Source organism: Dromaius novaehollandiae, chromosome 19 (assembly GCF_036370855.1).
Source record: "Dromaius novaehollandiae isolate bDroNov1 chromosome 19, bDroNov1.hap1, whole genome shotgun sequence".
NCBI classification, from domain to species: Eukaryota; Metazoa; Chordata; class Aves; order Casuariiformes; family Dromaiidae; genus Dromaius; species Dromaius novaehollandiae.
The window spans coordinates 5,585,587-5,606,631 of record NC_088116.1 but is presented as its reverse complement, the minus strand read 5'-3'; the positions used below and the strand labels follow the sequence as shown (position 1 = coordinate 5,606,631).

Below are 21,045 nucleotides of genomic sequence, written 5' to 3'. Positions count from 1 at the left end.
GGCTTATGCTGGGACTGTGGATGCATTTCACTTACAGCTATTTTCAGCTCCAGAGGGTTTAACAAATTAATTAATATATACCTTTGTGTTGTGGCTACTGTAAAAAAGAACAAGTGACTTGCTAAAAACGGTAGAAAATGGCAGTTTTCCTTCTGAAATTAAAACTTCAAAGTTCCTAAACTGGACAGGAAATGTGACTCACACAGATACTGTATAAGATTTTTAAAAAATCTGTTATTTATGTTGAACATCTATTTCAAGTTTTGTGACAAGCTCAGCTGTCCCATGAAATGGAGAATTGTGCTGTACCGGAGGGTAGGGTACAGTGCAGCTGTTCTAATGACAAATACCACAGATAGAAAAAGTCACAGTTCAGAGTTTTCGTGCAGGTAGACAATCCAAAGGTCACACGTCCTCCAATGCAACATATAGAGGAAGAAGCAGCATTAGGCGAACCTAGTTTCCTGGCAGAAATTGCCATCAGTTTCCCAACTGGAAGTGCTGCATAACATGAAGCTACTGAACAGACACCTAATTTACGTTAGTATAAATGAAAGCAGCATGGATGTTCATAGACTGTTTTGCTTTTCCCTTCTCCTTTCCCTTTGTTCCATAGTATTGTTCATGAATATAAGAATAAGAGAAATTATTAAAAAACAATTCATCAAATTCCTTTAGATTCTGGTTTAAAGGCAGTCTTCTTACAAAATGGTTCTGTAAGTTCCCCCCTTTTTAGTGCTGTACCTGCCTTTCCTAACAGGCTGATACAGTGGCATAGTTTTTTACAAGATGAAGAACCTAAGAATGTCTATTAAAATTTGGTTTATAATTAATTTCTTTTTATCTCTCAGGTTCTCACCTCTGTTTGTTACAGTCCCCAGTTTAGCCTGTAATTCTGTGGATTTGTGGCTGTTCTGGACTTCATGATCCTTAAATCTGAAGGTGAACCTCTTGTCACTGGGCACTTGTGGATTCTCTCTCTGACTGTGTGTCCCCTTAATGTTGTCTGTTGCCATTCATAGTCTTTTTTTTTTTTTCCAGTCATGTGACACAATGATCTAAGTTCCGTACTGAAGAGTATACTGGGCTGCCAAAGCCAAAAGACAACCTACAGCTATTCTGAGTCGTGGATGAGACATAGCAACCTTTGGGATTGTTGCTTAGCAACAGCAAACACACACAGAGGAGTAAAACTCACAGTCCAGCCCTACAGCAGGATTGAGAAATCCTTAATTGAATTTAAGTTTTTTAATGGCTGAGAACAGATGGGCATGTATTTAAATTCCTATTCATTTGCAAAGCCACTCTGAAAGCAGGAGGAGTAAGATCTATTTTCATACCTGCACCAAAGGTAAGAAAAACAGTTCTTTAGAGCTTCAGAAAACAAAAGAGAAAGTCTTTTTTAATTTTAATTGAAATTTAAAAGCAGATCAAGTGTTCAAAGGGTATTGGGCACACTGTGATTAGTGCGATAAACATTCTCTATGAAACACTTAAGGAAAGGCAAAACTATTTCTGAGCAATAGCAGAGTAAAAGAGATTGGACTCAGTTTTTGAAAGGACTTGTGTAACTCAAATGTTCCCAAAATATTTACCGGGACAAATTTTAATCTTCTCTTGCCCTATTCCACCTATGAAAATTCCTAAGAGAATAACAATGAAACTCTAAAAATCTTACTTATGAGTAGATTTGTTTCTTGTACAGAAAATGGGGAGATAATCATTTTGTACCTGCAGGGATTCCAGCAAGAATATTTCTCTCACAGAAAAGGAGCCAGGAAAGTGGCATCCTACTAAATAATGAAAAGCTTATCTTGTGCTCAGCTTGAACAAAGGCTTACAGGAAACTTTATATCACATTTCAAATTTCCTGGGTGTTCCGAAAGCTTGTCTCTGTGCCCTATGCTTACTATTGTTTGGACAGTCAAGCCAGTCTCCACTCAGAAATGTCATAGGCCTTGAGACCTCTGTCTATGATGGGCCAAATTCTCTGCTGGTGTAAATCAGCACAGTTGCACTGCAGTGTACGAGCCAATGACTTCTTACACAAACAAGTTTTGTCCCTGTAATCCTTGACAAATTCCAAGTTTCAGGGCCTGATTCTAGCATTCATTTGTGATTTATTTTAACAGTTACTTGCTATTTGTAAGTTCTTCCATTCCCTCCCTGCCTGTTTTATCTCTCCTAAAAATTAAAGCAGTGGGCATAGTTCTTTATGCCCTGCTTCCATTCTTGGAGTTATGCCAGTGTTATGGAACGGAGATAGAGCAGTTGCACTTAGTTGTGTCTTTAATTTGGGAACATAGAGGCATTTATAAACACTAATCCTGACAATCATCCTAATAAATAGTTGAGAGCAGTGTAGAAAATATATTCATCATCATTCAGAGTCAGCCACCTCATAAAGTAGAGTGCAGTTGCCACTTTAATATTGCACAGAAACTTCAACACAGTTTCGTAAAGGATGTTAAAAAATAACATAAGTATTTGAAACTGCGAGAACAGTTTATTTTGGCACAGCAAAACCAGTTGATTTGGAATGTGACCAGGACTTTTGGTTAACACCCCGCTTTGAACCAAAGAGAGTCTGGTTTTACAGCTTATTGAGAGAAACTCACCTAAGCAAGGAGCAATTTGACAGGGTTGACAGGTTTCTCTTTCTACCATTATAAATCTGCACTCCTTTACAGCTCATGTCCTTTGGTGGGAAAAACAGCAACCATTTTTACAAGGCTCTGTTTGGATCGGGCAGGCAGCTTGATCCATAAATCTGCCTCACTCCCCGGCGGGTAATCATTATTCCAAACAAATGACTAGAAGATGCCAGCAAGCCCATCTAGAAAACAGACACAGAAATTTAGTGCTGTAAAGCATCCTACCTATCCAGGCAATATTTGGATTCAGACAATGGTTATGAACCAGAAGGTCAACATCCTAGTAATTACATTGGTGTGCCAGGAGGGCCATAGATCACATTTGTGCATTTCCTGGAAGGCTAAACTCTCTGCAGAACAGCTACAAATGCTTAAGTATGAAGTAGGAGGAGCAAAACACATCAAAAGCAATAATAATATGGATACTGAAAGGCCTTAGTGAAAAGCACTTTCAAATACAAGCTTAAATAGGATAGCGTGGCAGCAAGTTCAGAGTGGAGTTTCATCTTTAATTTGGAAAGATATTAGTCAAGCTGACTATTCATATCACCATTCCCTTGCTGTTGTTTAACACTGGGCTAGGTTTTTTTGCAGCATGCTGGTGATTTTTCATGCTTTGAGTTAAGTAGTTAAGCTACATTCTGCTGCATTCCGTATGTGTAAATCTCATTACAGATGCCAGTAGTTTTGTATGGAGACATACAGCAATAGTTTTCAAATTGTACCTCATGAGAAACTCAGTTTCTCCCTGATATTTCACAGAATAAACCTTTTGAGAAGGAAGCAGTTTGCAAAATTGTAAAGGGAGATAGGGGCTCTCTGGAGGTCTGTCTTTTACAGAATGATCTACAAGATTAAATGCTGGTGAACAGCTTAATTTCAGAGTTCAGGGTATAGAGTTTCCTTTCCTTAGGAGCTCTGCTGACCCATACCTCTGTGTTCCTTAGTACCTTTAAAAAATGAACAGAGGAAACAAAACTGCAAAAGTTGAAATTAAGTAGCCTGTAGGGCAAGCCTCCACACTGTTTTCCACAGCTGCTGAAAAGACAAAGATGAAATGGTAATTGAGGATAGTAGAAAAAGGGGAAAAGGTGTGTAGATACAGAAATCTCCTTCCCAGGCATCTGGTACTTTGCATGGTTTGCTTCCAGAATCTCATATCCACTGGAGTTCCTGGAGGGGTGGAAGGGAACCTTAACAGAAATAATGACATTAGGGGTAAGAGGAATCCAGTGGTTACAGCTAGGGGACAAGACTTCTGAGCACTGCTCTCTGCTTGGTTTCTAACTCACTAAGTGACCTGGAATTAATCATTTCTCTTTTGTGTCTCAGTTTTTTCTTCCACAAAAGAGGAACATAGTTACTTAGTTGCGCTGTCTCCAAGGGCTGTTGTGATACATAATTAATCTTTATAAATCATTTACTGATCTTTGAAGTAAAGGGACTGTATTTATTTAAGAGTACAAAGCAGCAGAATATAAAAAGGAACACAGAGAAATATCTATTAGTTATTTCCTAACTATAGACTTGCTTCCTGTGTCACCTATTAGGACACTGCTGTATCTTTTGGCATTATATAATACACTTCTTTTTTTCTGTGTCACAGTGAATGAAGTATGGCGGCTCAGCCAGAAGAAGCAGCCCAAATTCCAGGTCTAAAATTCCCCAAACACGGAGATAAGAATATGACTGTCACAGAAATGAAGACAAATCAGGGGAGTGATGAGCTGCCATGTCTTAGCAATTACGCTCCATGGAAAGAGTATTTTTATGAGAAGGTACAGCAGAGAACTCTGAGTCTGCAGGAGATAAAGGTGAAGATGATTCAGGCACAAAAGGCAAAAGAAGAAAAGGTAAAAAAGAGAGAACCCTGTGACTGGCTGTCCAAGGAGTGGTTCAGTAAAGAGAACTACTCACTGGATACTCGCATCTATTTGCTCGACAAACTCCTACCTACATTAATCCCAGGGGTGGAAAAGCTATTAATGGAAGTGGAAAGAAAGAATGTGCTTGCAACAGACAAACACCCAACCAAATTTGACCCCATTAATTTTCTTGGAGAATATCTGATGAGGCATAACCCCAAGTCTGGTATTTTTACAAAACCAGGCCCATACGTGAGAGGAATGAAGATGGTCACGGAGGAGCTAAAAACCGAGGTGCCAGCTACAACATCAAACAGGTGAGAGAGTTGAAAGTGTGGCTGGTTGCAAGACTTCAGCTGGTGTCTCAGTCTCTGTTTTACAAAAGGAATGGAATGACGACAGTCTAGTTTGCAAAATGTGAAACTAAATGCACCTTGTGGAATACAGTGTCAGAGATGGTAGTTGCCTCCTTCTTAAAAACTGAGAAGCAGGACAAATGCCTGACCATGTCACACAGAATGAAACAATAGTCATTCCTATTTAAAGAAATATTCTGCCCTTCACAGGTATATAATACCTCTTTTGACTCTATCTTAGTTACTTATGTGGAATGCAAACAGCTTTTGAACCAGTCTTGAACCAGTCTAGGTTACTCACAGTAGTTCTTTAGGGCAAATTATTAGTATCGATGGACTGTGGACTCTTCAGACCATGTTTTTTTATATTCTTCCAAACTTAGTGGAAGGATGAGTCTTTGTTCTCATTCAGGATGATTTCCCATTACCAGACCAAGAACAATATTGTCCTGGTACATCATAAAAAGTCCTTCTCCTAGGATTTTTACTTTAGCCTTTCCTTTCAGATCCTTTTTCCTTTTAAAATAGAAACTATTTTTATTTTATTTTCTGGCTTATTTGTGGGGTATATTCTAGATTGATTGCTTCAGTATAATATTGAAAGAATATTGGGGCATCTTACGATATATAACAGTAAAAATGTGAGTGCATTAGGTGAACAATAATGCTTCCATTTTAATTGCATTATTTGGAAAATGTAGAAGTGAACATTTACGTTTATAGATGACCCAGAGGTGATTGTGAATGATGTCAAAATTACTCATTTACTACTAGAACACTTTATTCTGTACCTGTGTGTGTAGAATAATGACTTTGTTTGAATGGCTGTCTCTTCTGTTTGCATAAATAGTACGTACAGTTTGAAAATTGGTTTCAGTGTCAGGAATTAGGGAAGTAAAATGTTGACATATCTTATGCATGACTCTAAATGAAGATAATTGAAGTTCCCAGTATTATAATGAATAAAAGAATATGTTAAATCTCTCTCTCTCTCCCCCTTCTGAGTCTCTGTCTCTGTCTCTGTCTCTCTATAGTCTACATACCATTATAATTCATAGGAACATGTACTGTTTGAATACCACTAAAGCTGTGTGATAAGTGAATCTCACACAGCCACTAACCTCCTTTTCCCTCACAGAATAAAATAAATATAACTGCACTGATTGTGGTCAGTATATGAGAGCTCAGCTTTTTGGCTTTTCTTCATAAAGCAGCATGTAATACTACAACCAGAGGTGGTAACAGGTTCTCTTACAAAATGTGGTTATACTGGAAATGCCAATTCAATGAAACAAATGATGTGGGGAAACATCTGGCTTTCAGTGAACTTTCACACAAGCACAGACTGTTCTGGGGGAATGCTTGGGATCCCAGGCTTGCCACACCTTTGTTTTGGGGGCTGCTTCACCAGTCATATTGCTTCACAGAGGGATACCTGGCTACTGGAAGTGTAGGACCATATGTGTTTTTTATTTTGGAAAAAAAAACTGAATTAAAATACATATTTTTTCCTTTTAATTTTCATTCTGCTAAAAATTTAAAATACTCCTAACTTAATCAGAGCTTATTTCTGGAGAGGTCACATTTTCCTATAGAATGCGAAGTGTTGGCTACCCAGCGACTTACCTTGGCATTACCCTGGTAAGTCCGTGTTTACATGTAGAGCCGAGTTCTCAGTTTTTAGCTGTGGAAGATTCAGAGCTGATGCACAGGAAGTGACTTACAGGAGTCGTAGAGATCAATCTCTCTGCAGTCAACACTGCCAAGAGGTTTACGTAGCCATAGCTGTAATAGGTTTTGCATATCCGCTGGTAGTATTACCGTGGGATTTGCATTCTCGGTAGCTTAGGATTTACATATTTGTGATGGCACTGTACTGTGCGATTTGTGTAGGCTTCTTAAACCACAGCAGCACAGAGGATTTTACTGACACCATGTAGCATTTTGAGACTCCTAATGTGAGTCACTAGCTTTCTAAACAGGAGGAAAATGTAGAAACAGAAATGCCAGTCTGGGCTCAGAATCTCCCTCATAAGCACCAGAAAGATCAGGAGTGAAATTCTGACCCCAGTGGAACTCATGGAAGCCTTGACATTACCTTCAGCAAAGACAGGATTTCACCACAGATACTTATCTAAAGTTTACTGATCCTTGATGAGCTCTCTCAGGCTTCCTCCAGTCTCTCCTTAACTGTGACCTGACTGGGAGTCAAGGAATGTGGGAGAACAGATGGGAGAAATTCATTATCTGAATGGATTGATACCTGAAACAGAGACTGTATTTGTCCAGGGATGGCAGTCCTGTCTGAGTCACCCATCCCTGTGTGGGAGTTAGGCAGCTGTCTTCCTGAAGAAACATGTTTCATTCTGCAGGGAGAAGTCACCATCCTTGCCATCTCATCTTTTCTAGAAATGTCTAATACTGAAATGAGCTCATTGTGCCATGGGTACCCAGCACTCTCATAGCCTGTGTTGTAACTATTGTTGTAGGGGGGAAGGTTTTGTCCCATGCTAGGGACACCAGATGTAGGACGCACCTGCTGGGTGTTTTAGGACCTTAGGAATAAATGCAAAACTGCAGCACAGTGCAGGTGCAGCATGTGCACTTGTGCTTGGCACTGCCCAAATTAATCACCAGAGCAGCTTGGCGGCTCTTAGCATCACCTTAGCTCTTCTTTCTGCATGCAGACCATTCCGGAGGAGGACCTGCAGCTAGGTCTGTTTCTCTCTTTCTGTCTTTAGCATACAGTGAAGAAAAATCTCGTAGTCCGTTTAGCTTGGTTCCTGCTGCCTACCTCCTCTTTGCTGTGTCTGTGAAAGAGTCAGAAGACAGAAAATTACTTGTCCCCCTGCCGTCAAAGTGATAGAGGTTGAACTGCTTTGCCAGGCACTTGTGCAATGTCCATGATTGATTAAAGAACCCAATTATTGATTAGGAAATCTCCCTGATAAGTGGCCATGAAGAATAGGTACCTAGTGATATAAATGACTGTGATCAAAGTGTATTGCTACAACATGCTAAACAGGCCTTTCTGTTCATTAATACACATGTCACTGTTTTTATAATTTCTAGGATAACCCCAGAGCAACAGAAGAGACCAGGGATAGTATCAGTCCATCTTCACGCAACATGTGAAAAACAGGGGGAGGAAGGGATCAAAAAATCATTTGGTTAAAATGTAGTTCCCAGACTACTGTGTTCTGAGGGACAAAAGAGGAGCAACTCCCCTTGCTCTGACTAGCTATATATTGGTGTAACTGAGAGCTACAGAGGTATGCAGGGCAGCTCTCTCAATACAGAGAGATTCGAACAACCTCTGGGAGCAGGAATAGGCTTTTTTTCAGATCCTTCTCCCCCTAGGAACTGATCGTTTGGCTTTCAGCATTTTGAGCTTTAATAATTTCCTAAAGATTTTATTTCCATTTCGTAAGTGAACAAAATCAAAACCAAAGCAGATTGGTTCGACAGGATCGATTTAATTCAGTTCTTTTGTTGTACAAAATGGAAGATTGGCAAAAATATGTCTGGATGCTTAGAGAAGCAAAGAAAACAGAAGGAAGAACAAAGAGAGGTAGTTTTAGTCCAGCCTTGCAAACTCTTAAGTATTCAAATAGAACGAAAAAGTTGGTAGGTACATTATCCCTGTCCTAAAGTAGTAAGGAGTTTATTGTGTGAGACTGCTTAAGAAATTTAACGTTCTTTGTCAGTGAAGAGCTTATGTGAAACAGTACATACACCACTCTGTGAGAAATGCATATTTTGCTGGTAAATGAAGAGTAGCAAAATTAGGCACCTCCACTCCTGTTAAAATTGAAAGAAAATTGAAGGACATCTACACCATAAATGATTAATGCCATCATAAATGTGTGCAAGCACGGAAGGTAAAATTTATCACCGTTGAAAGTATACAAACTAGCATTATTGTACAGATGATTTTACCCTTGAATGTCAAACATAAACTGTACAAGAGGCTTTCTCCACGTTCATGTATTGCATTCAGCAGCTTTTTCTTCAGCTTTATGCTTACCCTGGATTTCAGGAGACCATGCATATCAGAATGTAAATACTCTTACCTTCTGGGAGCTGCCCTCTGAAAACACAGATTACTAATGTCTAGTCCAGTAATTGTGCTAATAATTTTGTGCCCAACGATGAAGTATTTCTCTGAAGAAAAGTCTGCTGGCACTAAAAGGACAAGAATTTCAGTGTGAAGTTATTTCCTTTCTTTTTGTGCTTCAGGAGGGGCTTAGTCTAACTGAAATATCTTTATTATGATTACTTTCTAAACCATATGCCCATGTCCTACAGGTTGGCCAGGATGAAGTTTGAGGCAAAGAGCAAACGTAAGCAAAGGGAGCAGGTGGAGAATATAAAGTCTCAAGTGAAAGAGAAGAGAAAGGAGGCTCTGGCGATTCAATTCAAAGAATGGACAGTGGATGTCAGTGGGAGAATACCAATCGCACTGGTAACTAGGGAAGATATTTGTTAACATACTGCTACATTTATTCCAGACAGGAGGAAAAGGGAGTTTGTGATAGTGCAGTTTGCCCTGGCATGACAGTAGTGAAGCAGAAGGATGGGTAGTGGCTCTGGTCTGACATCCCCTAACATCAGGGTGCAAGTTGGTATCTATCATTTAGCCTCACCAAGTTCTTATTCGCTGTGTGCACATGGAAGGATTACAGTGCCTTCTCCACAGAGGTCCTGGGAAGCTAAATGCAGCTTGAAGTGCTCAGATGATGCATACTTCATCACTGGACGGCCTTCAGTGCACCTGGTTATCCCTCAGAATCCCCTTCAAAAGGTCTGGGCAGCCATTTTTGCTCTCCTGTGGCATCCGTTAAATCTTGTTTATACTTCCATCAACACTGCAGCTCAGAGAAGATGAGATTTGAAATCATCATCATACATCTGTTGGTATCAGCACCTTACTTACAAGTCACATAAGTCCCCTATGGCTACATAGGGCGCAGCATAGACAAGCTCTGCATTTAACAGGGCCTACCTATTTGTGGTAGAAAGTCTGGCAGACCCACAGAACTGGTCATTCAGGCTGATTTATTTTAGTAATTACCTGCTGTTGTCTGCATGAAACAGTCCTTTGACTATTACCTTGATTTGTAGGTTCAGAGTGCCCTGAGGTCATTTCTGGATGTCACTGCTGCTACTCCCATAAGTGCGGGAAAAGGTAAATTTCTGAGTGTCTTCTTCAGTTTTATTTCTGTTGTCTGAACTCTGATGCAGACTGTGAGCAAACTGCAAATGCATTTGATCATGGCAGAAAATCTGTAAGGGTAGTTACACCAGCTAGGACACTAACCACAGATCTTCAGACAGATTGGAAAGAGAATGAACCAGCTTGTGGTTCATCAGTATGATCTTGAAAAGTACAGAGAAGTTTAAAAAAATCTTTCAGAGAGATAAAAAGATCAGATACAGGCCCTCTCCACTTATATCCTGCATTATCCAAACATTGCCATGTGCATATCACTATTTTCACTGTAACAACCTCCATCTTCACCTGCCCAATCACACCTTGTCTCCTGCCTCTTGGGAGGCCTTGGAAATCCTAAGGACAGCTTGGCATATTGGGGGGTGGGGAGGAAAGGCGCTATCAAAAAAACTGAAGTCTGACAGTATTGTTGCCTTTTATGGTTTCAGGGAAAATGATGAAATTTGCCTGACGTATTGCACAAAACACTTTATCCTGTATAGCCATTCCCTTCACCAATCACAGGCATGCCAGTCACATAAAACACAAGGGCCTCTATATCAGAGCACTCAGCACGGAAAGGATTTCCATAATGCTGATCCTCTTTATAGTTTACACTTGACCTCCCTGAATAATGATAATTAAATAGATAGAGCCAGAAACACTGAAGTGGCAACATACAGCCTGCTGCCAGCCCTTTACATAGATAACATATAATGATCATCAATAGTAACAAATCTGCCTTTGCTGGAGGATGGGAGATAAGCGGGGCACCTCCAGACTGTATTTCTGTTGCTGCTGAAATAACCTTTGTCTAGAGATTGCCCTTGCTCAGCCCCTTCTATATTACAGAACTGTTTCTCTGAGTAATCATCCTAGACTGGTAGCACGTTATGCAAATACCAAACGCAGCCTTTGCGCTTCTGGTCTGGTGGCTGTGGTTCCTGAGTCTTTCCAGCAGGAACAGGTACTGGTACATGAAAATGCAAAGGAAGTTTCTGCCCAGACGCTTGTTCTACAGATGCTGGAGGTGCTTTATGCCATATTTCACTAATAGCTTTGCTCTATTTCTTTGTGTATTTAATAGCTTCCAATATACATTAATGGACCATTAAGCCTTGTTCTATGGTTTAATAAAGACAATGTATAGTTTAGGAATGTCCTAAGGAACAAGAGATAAATGGATTCTATGGTGAGTTTTCTCATTATTCCTGATATACTGTAGAAAAAAAGCAGGGAAATAATCCCAACAGAAATAGCATGTCTGTGCTTCATTCAGAAATCCATGTAGACCTTTGACATATCTTCTCAATTCCTTGATAGCAGCACAGAAGCTGGCCAAAAGATAGTTTTGAATATCATAGTTAGTCAGAGTATTTCCACAGAGCTGCTTGGGCAAATTACTATAATTTTCAGATTCCACTACTGCAAAGAAGAATTCCTGCCCCAAAAATTTTAAGTCAGCTGTACCAGTTTGTTAAAACTATACAGGATAGCCTCAAGTAAATTTAATCCAATATGAGAAGAAATGTAATGTAACATATACTGTGCAAAAAATGTGTACAACATGCAAAACCACAGCTGTTTGCTTTCTAAACCAGTATCCCTTCGTTTTCTACTAGCAATCTATGGCAGGAAGCTGGAAATCGTAGACACGTTGGAAAAAAAAGTAAACATAGATGAATTCACAGAGGTGAGAAAAGAAGTAAAAGTATCTGATTCTGAATGTGATGTTTATCACAAAGTAGTAGCATTTCCCTAGGGACAGTTATCCTGAGTAAGTGAAGGGCTTCTTTTTTCTCCAGCATTCCAGGTAATTGCTTGTCTTAGGACATTTCATGATACTTCCATCTCCGTATCCATCCTCCACAGTCACAATGCTTTCGCTGTGGCCAGCAAGAGGGAATATTTTGCTTTCCTCTGCTCCTCCTGCAGCCTGTGCTGCTCTCTGAGAAGATATTCCAAAAGCAGTGAATTTTTAAAACACCTCTCTCAGTCGCTATTTAGATTGCAAAAAGGCTCTCTCTCTGCTAAAATGCAAGGAGAAAAACCTTAAATTACTTGTGGATTCAGATTTTGCGTTGACTGTGCATGGGAGATTCAGTGTCCCAGTATAACCATTACCCTGACATAATTAATAGTATTCCTAAGGTACTGTTATTCCTACTGAAATTCTATTACCCGTGAAAAAACATAACATGACTAACTGGGATGAGAAGCTGTACCATTTTTGTCCTGAACTGTTACTGCCCTGAACCACAACCAAACTGCAACAAATGTTGTCACAACTGCATGTGAAGTAGAATCAGGCTGAAAAATGTGCAGTTTTAAAATCAAAAGCCATGATTAGGAAACATGAGAAATATGTTTTTAACGCTCCAAAATCAAGAAATGTAGTTGGAAATTTCACCCCATCACTCTACTCTTCATCAATTTGGAAACAACCAAATCAGTTCAAACTAAATTTACTGTAAAACTCTGCAGGCCAAGTCTTTGCCAACTGTTTCTACCTACAACAGAGCTAAATTTTATGGCTGGGTTATTAAACCTGTGAAAGGAAATGTTTAGAATAGAAATAATGACAGACCCTCAACTGCAGCAGTGCTAGTGGGTGCCGTTATGATAATTAAAAACAGAGTATAAAGCATCTGTGCAGAGACTAATTTCAAGCAGCCATGTGTGATTTTTGTGCCTTCTTCACTCTCAGGAGACTCACACGTTCAGTATTTTGCACAGAGATGCATTTTAATGATAACTTGTTGAAGGTTTTCTTAAGCATGAAATGAGATATTTTTAAGTTTAACCTCAGAATAACTGCATTTAATTAAGGAACCTATTGTGGATAATGGGAACCCAGAGAATTGCTTTTGTCACTGAAATGAAGCATCAAATCCATAACCTCTATAGTACATGTATAAGCACTAGACGAATTCATACAACATTAACATTAGAAGAATGTTTTAAAATATACTTTGTGCACTCTATGTTTTAAGTCAATTAAAAGATATGAGAAGAGAGTTCAGAAATATAAAAGACCTGGAGTGTCAAGCTGTATATTTACCAGCCAGTGCAAAATTCTTCTCAGAATATATTCTCTGGTGCTTTTTCCAGTTCAGTTTTAAATGAATCAAGTGATGAGGCTTTCATCACTTCCCTTGGGAAACTATTCCATAATCATAGGCCTCACTCTCAGGACAGTGCTGTTTCTAATCCTCAGCTTCAACAACCTTCATTCATCAGTTTGCATCATCCACCAAAAGCAGAAAAAGAAATCATCCTTCTCCACACTGATCTAGGCACTTTCACATGTGGAAAGCATTGCTTTCTAATAGACCTTAAAATTAAATGGCTTTATTTTTTTTCTTTCTTCCTTGCATTCAGTGCAGCTTTGGGTTACTTAATGGCTCTTAGAAACTCAGTAGAAAGACCTCACACATTGTTCTTTTTCTGGGCAAGCAAAATAGTGGCTTTGGTCTTTGTATCTGCACATCCTCGGTGACAAGCTGCTGGGGTCTTTTCTATTAAAATAGTTTAGATCCCAAAGACTAGTCCTCCATAGTTTATTTCACAGGATTTGTACTATAACATGCAGAACTTCTAGTAGTCTGACACATAGCTTTTAACACCAAGGGAAATGTGGGCGTTTGTAGGACCCAGAGGGCTTTAAAGGTGAGATTATTTTTCAGGATTGCATGTGGCTTCCTCCTTTTCTAATGAGATCAGTAGAAACAAAAAGTAAAGCCCAGCTGACCCATTTTTATTAATGATACGTGTTTACAAACTGCAGTGAGGCTTCAGACTAAATAGCGAGAAGGAGGTATGCCAGCTTTCTTCTGAGAGGTGTCAAAATCTCTTGGTTAATAATAAATAAATGTATGTTTATCATATGTGCAGTACTTTACATTCTAGAGTGCTTTACACACATCAGCTAAGAAAAGTTTATGACCCCACAATAGTTCCTACTGCCCACATAGGCAAACATATGCTTCTAAAATTTCTGTGGAACTGTTAGACAGCAATATTAATATATAAGCCTTTGTATGTGTCATCAAAATGACATAAAAAATAACAAGCTGCTTGTCCAACTTGCCTCCTCCCAACTGCTGTCATCTTTAAGGTTTATCTGTCACAGGGCCCTGGGTTGTAATAGCTCTGAAAAGCTAGTAGATTCATAGGCAGCCTGATCTGCCACCCTCTCCCCAACCCACCTACATCCTTTCTTTTTATGCTGAAATGCAGAAAAACTCACATTGCTTTAAGAATTCTCCTTTTGCACCAGCCACCTTCAGGCTGATGTGCAAAGACTGCTTGTTTTCTGTCCTTCCTCCTCCCCAGTTGTCTCATATATTTGGAAATTATGCAATATAGACATGAATAATAGTATACATTAATATTTCAGTTAGTTAATCCCTGTGCAGCATTTTCAACAAGTTCAAGATGCACTAGCACTTACGTTAGCAAAGGTTCTCCAGCTCTCAGTACTCTGAAAACAGGATTATAGGAAACATTCTATGTTTTGCAAATTCTTCCTTTTAACTGCATAGGCTCCCTGTTACTATGGCTAGCTCCAGAAACCTGCTGTAATAATTCAGTGCAGGCTTTGGGATGTGGTTTGTTCTGAAGGCCATTATTATTTATGTCATGCACACCACATTTTTAGAACCATATTGCTTTTGCTCATAAAAACCACATGGCTATAAATCCAAAGTGTTAAAGTGTCTCTAAGACTAGGACTTAAAATAAATCTCGATTCAGTAGTATTCCCAGTGTCAGAGGACTTAGGTGACAGCATGCTCATTTTCAAAAGGTTCTTTCTTTTTTTTTTTATTGTATCCAGACTGGTTCACTCAACACTGAAATTGTGGCCAATGGTCATTTTGTAGCCTTAGAGCGCTGAGTGGCTGTCAGTTCTACGAAAACCAATTGCTCAAAATGCTACCTTGAGAGTAAAGTCAAGAATACTAGATGTTGCAGAAAACTACAGAGAACTTGCATCTGAGAACTGAGATAACCTATCTTAGGCAATGATGTTTCACAGGAGGGACTCTGGTCCAGCATCTCTGAGCCACTGAACACAACGAGTGACCTCTGGGCCAGGAAAGGGACTGTTTAATACACATTTGTTCAGTGCCTAGCACAGCAGTGTCTCAGGCTTTTTTGGAAAATGTTGCTGTTTCTGAAAGAAAGAACAAAATAAGCAGCGTAGCATCCATGCACCAAGTTTGAAGTACTTTAGCAGACTGAAGTGCAAGAGAAATTCCAACATGTTTCTTTGCATGCAACAGATTAAGTGTTCAAATAAAGATGAAAATATTTGAAGCTAACCATTTACACCACTTCTTTCTCTCCGTAGTATGTCCATTCTACCATTGAAAACTTTTCAAGTGACATGTTCCAGGAGCTCCTGAAGCATCTCTGTCGGTGTGCTGATGACTTCCGAGAAACCATAAGACATGACATGTGGAGGCAAATGTTTACTGATCTCTTCCTAGATTGTGATTATGGAAAGGTAGGCAAAGCAGCTCTCAACATGATTTCCATATGGTGCTGCCTCCAATTTGGTATTTCTCTGGGTCATTGCTTTCTTTTTGTTCTTTATGACTCTAGGTACTCTACTTGTGCTTACTCGGCATTATTTTAGAAGACAATAGCTGATGCATTGTCTTCAAATTCATGGTTTTTACTTAGACATAGAAATAATCAATAGCCTAAACCTGATGGCTAATTAGAAACTGAATGACCCAAACTGATGATCTGGGGTTGGAGTCTGATGATTTTGGAGAAGAAAATAATCATGGGCATTACTATTTCTGGTCATTACCTGTTCCCATAGCACTTTCATAATATTTGGGTGCTAGCTTTTCTATCCAGCCATATTTCAGCAAAGATAACCTTATAGAGGTTCACCTTAACAAACATATACATTACTACAATAATAATATATATTGCATCAATTATGTTGCATTAATTTATGTACCTTTGGTCCTTTTATCAAAAAATCGCTTCAACGCTTCAAAATTAGAATGCGAAAATAATCTAAGCTTTACAACCTCTCTCCGGTAAGTACTGTGAACATCAGCTGCAGTTTATAGCCAGGAAATTAAAATACAGTCAGCCAGTTACAGAGCTGGAAATGGAACCCAAGAGCTATAATTTGGTTTTCAGCAGCTCTAAACTCTATCTATTGTCCTCTGAATACACCTACATTCCCATTAAAAAAAAAATTTAGAGTTATTAGAAAAACAATAAATAGTAGGAGCTGAAGAATCAATGGCATAAGCTATTGCTAAAAACTTGGGCTTCATCCAAAAAGTATGGCTTTTTTCACAAGCAGCCTCAGTTAGCCAGTTGCTGGCTACTGCACAGCAAACAGTTGACATAATCTTGCAGTTTTCTCGCTACACTTATTATATATTCCATTCATCACTCCTCTAGTGATGTTTATAGCACGCCTACCCAGAATGAATGAACTGTGCTCTACAATGTCATGCTAATAATGTCATTACTTCTAAGAGAATAGGATTACAGAGCACATTTCAACACCAATAGTGTGTTTTAGAGAATGGCAGACAAGCTGTTATTTCAGAGATGAGGAAAGAAATGTGTCTGCTTCTCAGTCAGAAGACATTTAATTTTCCTATTGCCCCATCAAGAAGAGCTATGATGGCTTGTCCTAGTTAGTGTAATATGTAAAGCAGAATCCTATCTTTACCCTGCATTTTAAAAGCTACCCTTCTTTCTCTTTTGTGTTTTAATGTTACTTTCTTCCTATTAGTTCTGTGGCAGTAATCACCATCTCCATGCTACTAATCCCAGTGGAATCTGAGAGGCAAAGAGCCAAAAATTTTAGCACAACATAGCAAGAGTGAGCAGCCATCAGCACAGATGTCATCACTACCCAGAAAAAAATGATCATAGTACAAATATGGTTGCTGTTGCTAGTCTCCAAGGTAGACTTGCACTCCCAAATTTGGTTTGTAAAACTATAGCGTGGCCCATGCATTTCTTTTAAACTTGACCTGATATTCTTCTGGTCTGTGGGTTAAATGCAAACTAACCCAAAGACTTCTACCACTTGAATGCGATCCATTACCTGTAGTACTCATTCTGCAAAGCACAGCAAAGCAGTTGTTTCAGTTCCTAATTTACATTTGTTTGGCAGCAGGCAGTTATTCCAGTCTGCATGGTGAGTGTGGCTGGCTGTCTCAGTGATTTGCAATTAGGGCCAAGGAGCTGAGAAAGCAGTGTTTAAATTACAGTCAGATTAGAAGGTATCCACATGATCATTATTATGATTTCAAATGCATGAATCCAAAAGGATGGCAGCTCGGCAACAACAGCCTGGACTATATAGTGAAGGAGTTACATTCCAGGACAGCTCCAGAAAAAAACTGAATCACTGCTGTAATGCCCAAAAATGAGATGGCTCTTTGGATTTTAAGGTCTTTGCCTGTCTGTGCTAATATGCATCAAACATAGTTTCTTTTCACATTATAACACAATCTGCATTAGCTTTCAGGGACATTTTAAGCCCAGGATCTTAAAATGTAACTGAATCTAGTCAGAGATTAGTTTTCAGAATAATGCAGTTCTGAGACACTTCTTGTTACCTTCCTTGCAGTACAAGAACAAATTTTGCCTTCTTGTGACCTTTTATGAGTGTCTATTCTTCCCACCTTGGACACTAGCAAGGATGTTGTGGTGGTCAAGATATACATGCCCTGTTTCCCAAAAAACAATCAAGTGGTTAAACACTGACCTGTCCCTGATCAAATGGTAACAGTCTGTTATAGTCTGTGCCGCTAAAGGAATTACTCATAGATCACAGAACATTGCTGAAAACAGCTAAGGATCATCACCTGCCAATATCTATGTGACAAGGAAATTAGGTCAACGTGTTTCAACTCTCTAGCTCCTGCAGTTGGCACCAGTTAAAAGTGAAAGCAAGTTTTGAGTTGTCATACAAACACAGATGGCCCGCTGTTATTTATAGTGGATGCTGTACCTGTCCTGCAAATAAAGAAAAGTCAGTGTGATCTTCCGTCAGCCTCCCTAGTCATACATGCAGTACAAAGAAACATGACCTTTTCTACTGAATTTAGGATCTCATAAAGATAATACAGCTGGGTTGAAAATGGTTTTCCTGTCATAAAGCTGCTCCCTTCTATACATAGCTTTACTGTGACACCTTCCTCCCAAATTAAGTTGTAAGAAGAAGTGCCCTGAAATAATAAAGAAATCTCTGGTAGAATGACAAATCTGTATAAATCATAAATGTTAAAACAAGATGGAAAATATTGTCCTAATTCATATTCAGTAATTTATTTTCTTAAAAAAATTCTATTGCTATTTTTAACAATATAGAAAAATAAAATGATTTTGTCTCAGTCAGTTAGAAAAAAATCTTCATAGAATCTGAGTTATTCAAATCCCCCAGTGTATTATTTTAACATGACAAAAAGTATTTGAATCCAAGAATAACATTTTTATTTTATTTTTAATAATACTTCATTTATTTACTTTTTTAATAAAATAAAGCTTTGCATTGGTGCTGCCAACTTCAAGGCAACCAGCAGATGATTGTGACAAGTAAATATGATTGTGACAAGCTGTGAAAAGGGAAAATTAAGTGTGTGTGATGGAAATACTCAAAGAAGAATCCAAATATCAGGCAGTGATCTGCTAACATCTTAAAAAACTTGCCATGTTAGTTCTGTGTGTTTCTGTCAAATAGATGCAGAATTAGATCTGAGATATTTATTAGAAAAATGTCATAAAGAAATGGGAGAGTGTGGGGTATTTGTACATTAATGTCAAGAAGATGAAGATGCTTGGAATCATGGCTTACATCTTGTAAGTTTGGGGACAGAATTATGTGATGATATTTGTTGTTCCAAACCCACATGTGAATGAAACTCAACTGTAATTTCCAGAATTTTTTTACCAGCAGGAATTAAATTACATGAGTATGAAAGACTAAAACTGGACTAAGTGGCTGGTTACATTTGAGTTCTGTTCTTTTTCTCAGAATTTGTAAAAAGATTTCAATTCACTTCAGAGGAGAGATGTCACAGTAACAGAAAATGTGATGTATTCATTTTCTTAATTTTCAGTATTAGTCTCCTTGGGATGCACCTCACCAGTAAGTCATGGGCATCTCTCAGTTGGTTTCAGATCATCTGTCCTTCACATTGATGCCAATACTTACAATCTTAGATTATAAACAACACAGCCATCTTGGGCTCATTTCCAGAATACAGCAGCAAACTTCTTCATTTATTTCTTTAGCCTGAGGGCAGGAAAATGTTTACACAGAATTAAAAACTTGGCGAATTCTACATTTTGCAATTTTACTCCAAGAGCAAATTGTCAAAAGGAAGCCAGTAATTCAAATGGAAAACTACTTACTACAAATAATGAACTTAAGTAAATTTGTTCTCTAATCAACTACTGTATTTCACTAATGGGAGGGAAATTATAAAGGTGGCAGGCTCGAAATAATGACAACAGGAATTCATCATAAAATGGAGATTTACAATTGTTTAGATTTGCTTTACTTTTTAAACTCACGATTTCCTGATTGGAAATGACCCATTTCATTGTCCTTTCCTGCTTTTATTGTCTTTATACACTCACTCCGAGCAACAAGGACTTAATAAACTCTGCACTGGAACAACTGATACCTCTCTCGCCTCTGTGGTCAAATGTGCATGAATTTTAAGAGGAGATTAGAGGGTTGTCATAATAGTTCAGATTTATGATTTAATTATTTTCACAGCAGTTGCCAATACTTAATGCTTCAAAGGAAATGATGGGGCACAACAGCAAACCACAATCAGTATCTATCCTGGAAGTGTGAAATGTTGTTACTTCGATCTTCACATGAAGAATTCATTTGGCAGTATTGGTGACAATCATCTAACTGTGATTTGTCCAGAGTAGGCAGTAGGATACATCTGCAAAGTAATATGTATGAGGAGTTCCAGCTAAGCCCAGAGAAGTAATCTTTCTCTCTGTGAAATAAATAGACTACTTTGAAATTTTTGCTGATGTTTTGCTAATGGTATATTCCAGCCAGAGATAATTCTTAGCTTCTACAGACTGAACAAGATGCCTTTGTGGTGCAGCAAATGTTGACATAAGCAACAAGAACTAGAGAAAAAAAGCAGGAACAAATAATTGTGATTTTTTTTTGTCTAGGTTGGTCTCTTAAATAGGCAAATAGTACTCGCCCTACTGGAAGAATTTTGTGACAGAAGCCCTGTGATTGCCAAGAGGGGATTCTGTAACCCAAGACAATGTAAGTATATGGTATGTTTGGATTGTGCTTAAACATTATGAGGTCACATGAAGTTGTATAGTTGATGTATATTTTGTAAGTATTGTCAGAAATAGAAAAAGCCTAAAAAAGAGCCTAAATGAATGCTATGACATATACACCATAATTTGCAAATGTGTTTTGCAAACTATGTGATATGATGTTCAGAAATGCTTCCAACATCCAAAACCTTTCCTTCATACAAAATTCTGTAATGCTTTTTGGAAGTGGGATTAAAGCAACATTACTTTCCGTGCAACAAGTGTTCTTTCATACTGGACAATATTAGAAGTTAATTTGGTACATACAGTAAAATTTCTCCAGGAGGATGGAAGAATAAAAGAAAACATAGAGAATCATCTACATGAAAGTAAAATATTTTTCAGATATTGGACACTAATTACTTGCTGAGATTAAATGCAAGGGAAATTACAGCTTTCCTTTTTAGTATGGAGAATTAAAAAAAATGACATCTATTTCAGAAAGAGATGGTGTAATACACACTTGATAACAAGAGCAATTTTCTGCAGGTAAAAATACTGTTCCAACATCTTGAGTTTCTGAGTATGCATATTTACAGGGGGGCTTTCTAATGGCATATATTTGCTTGGGAATGCCTTTCTTCTTTTTTCTCTTGTTT

At 38.4% G+C, this 21,045-nt stretch overlaps 1 protein-coding gene across 1 annotated transcript in view; it reads left to right on the top strand.

Annotated features, from left to right (window-relative positions):
- EFCAB5 (EF-hand calcium binding domain 5) overlaps positions 1–21,045 on the top strand; it is a 43,611-nt gene that overhangs the window by 4,658 nt on the left and 17,908 nt on the right. The window contains exons 3-10 of the mRNA XM_064523227.1: positions 852–942; positions 1,042–1,351; positions 4,261–4,836; positions 9,184–9,340; positions 10,000–10,063; positions 11,710–11,780; positions 15,441–15,596; positions 20,288–20,387. Of these exons, the coding sequence (XP_064379297.1) occupies positions 4,271–4,836; positions 9,184–9,340; positions 10,000–10,063; positions 11,710–11,780; positions 15,441–15,596; positions 20,288–20,387 (1,114 nt within the window). The 5' untranslated portion in view covers positions 852–942; positions 1,042–1,351; positions 4,261–4,270. The remainder of the gene's footprint in view (positions 1–851; positions 943–1,041; positions 1,352–4,260; positions 4,837–9,183; positions 9,341–9,999; positions 10,064–11,709; positions 11,781–15,440; positions 15,597–20,287; positions 20,388–21,045) is intronic.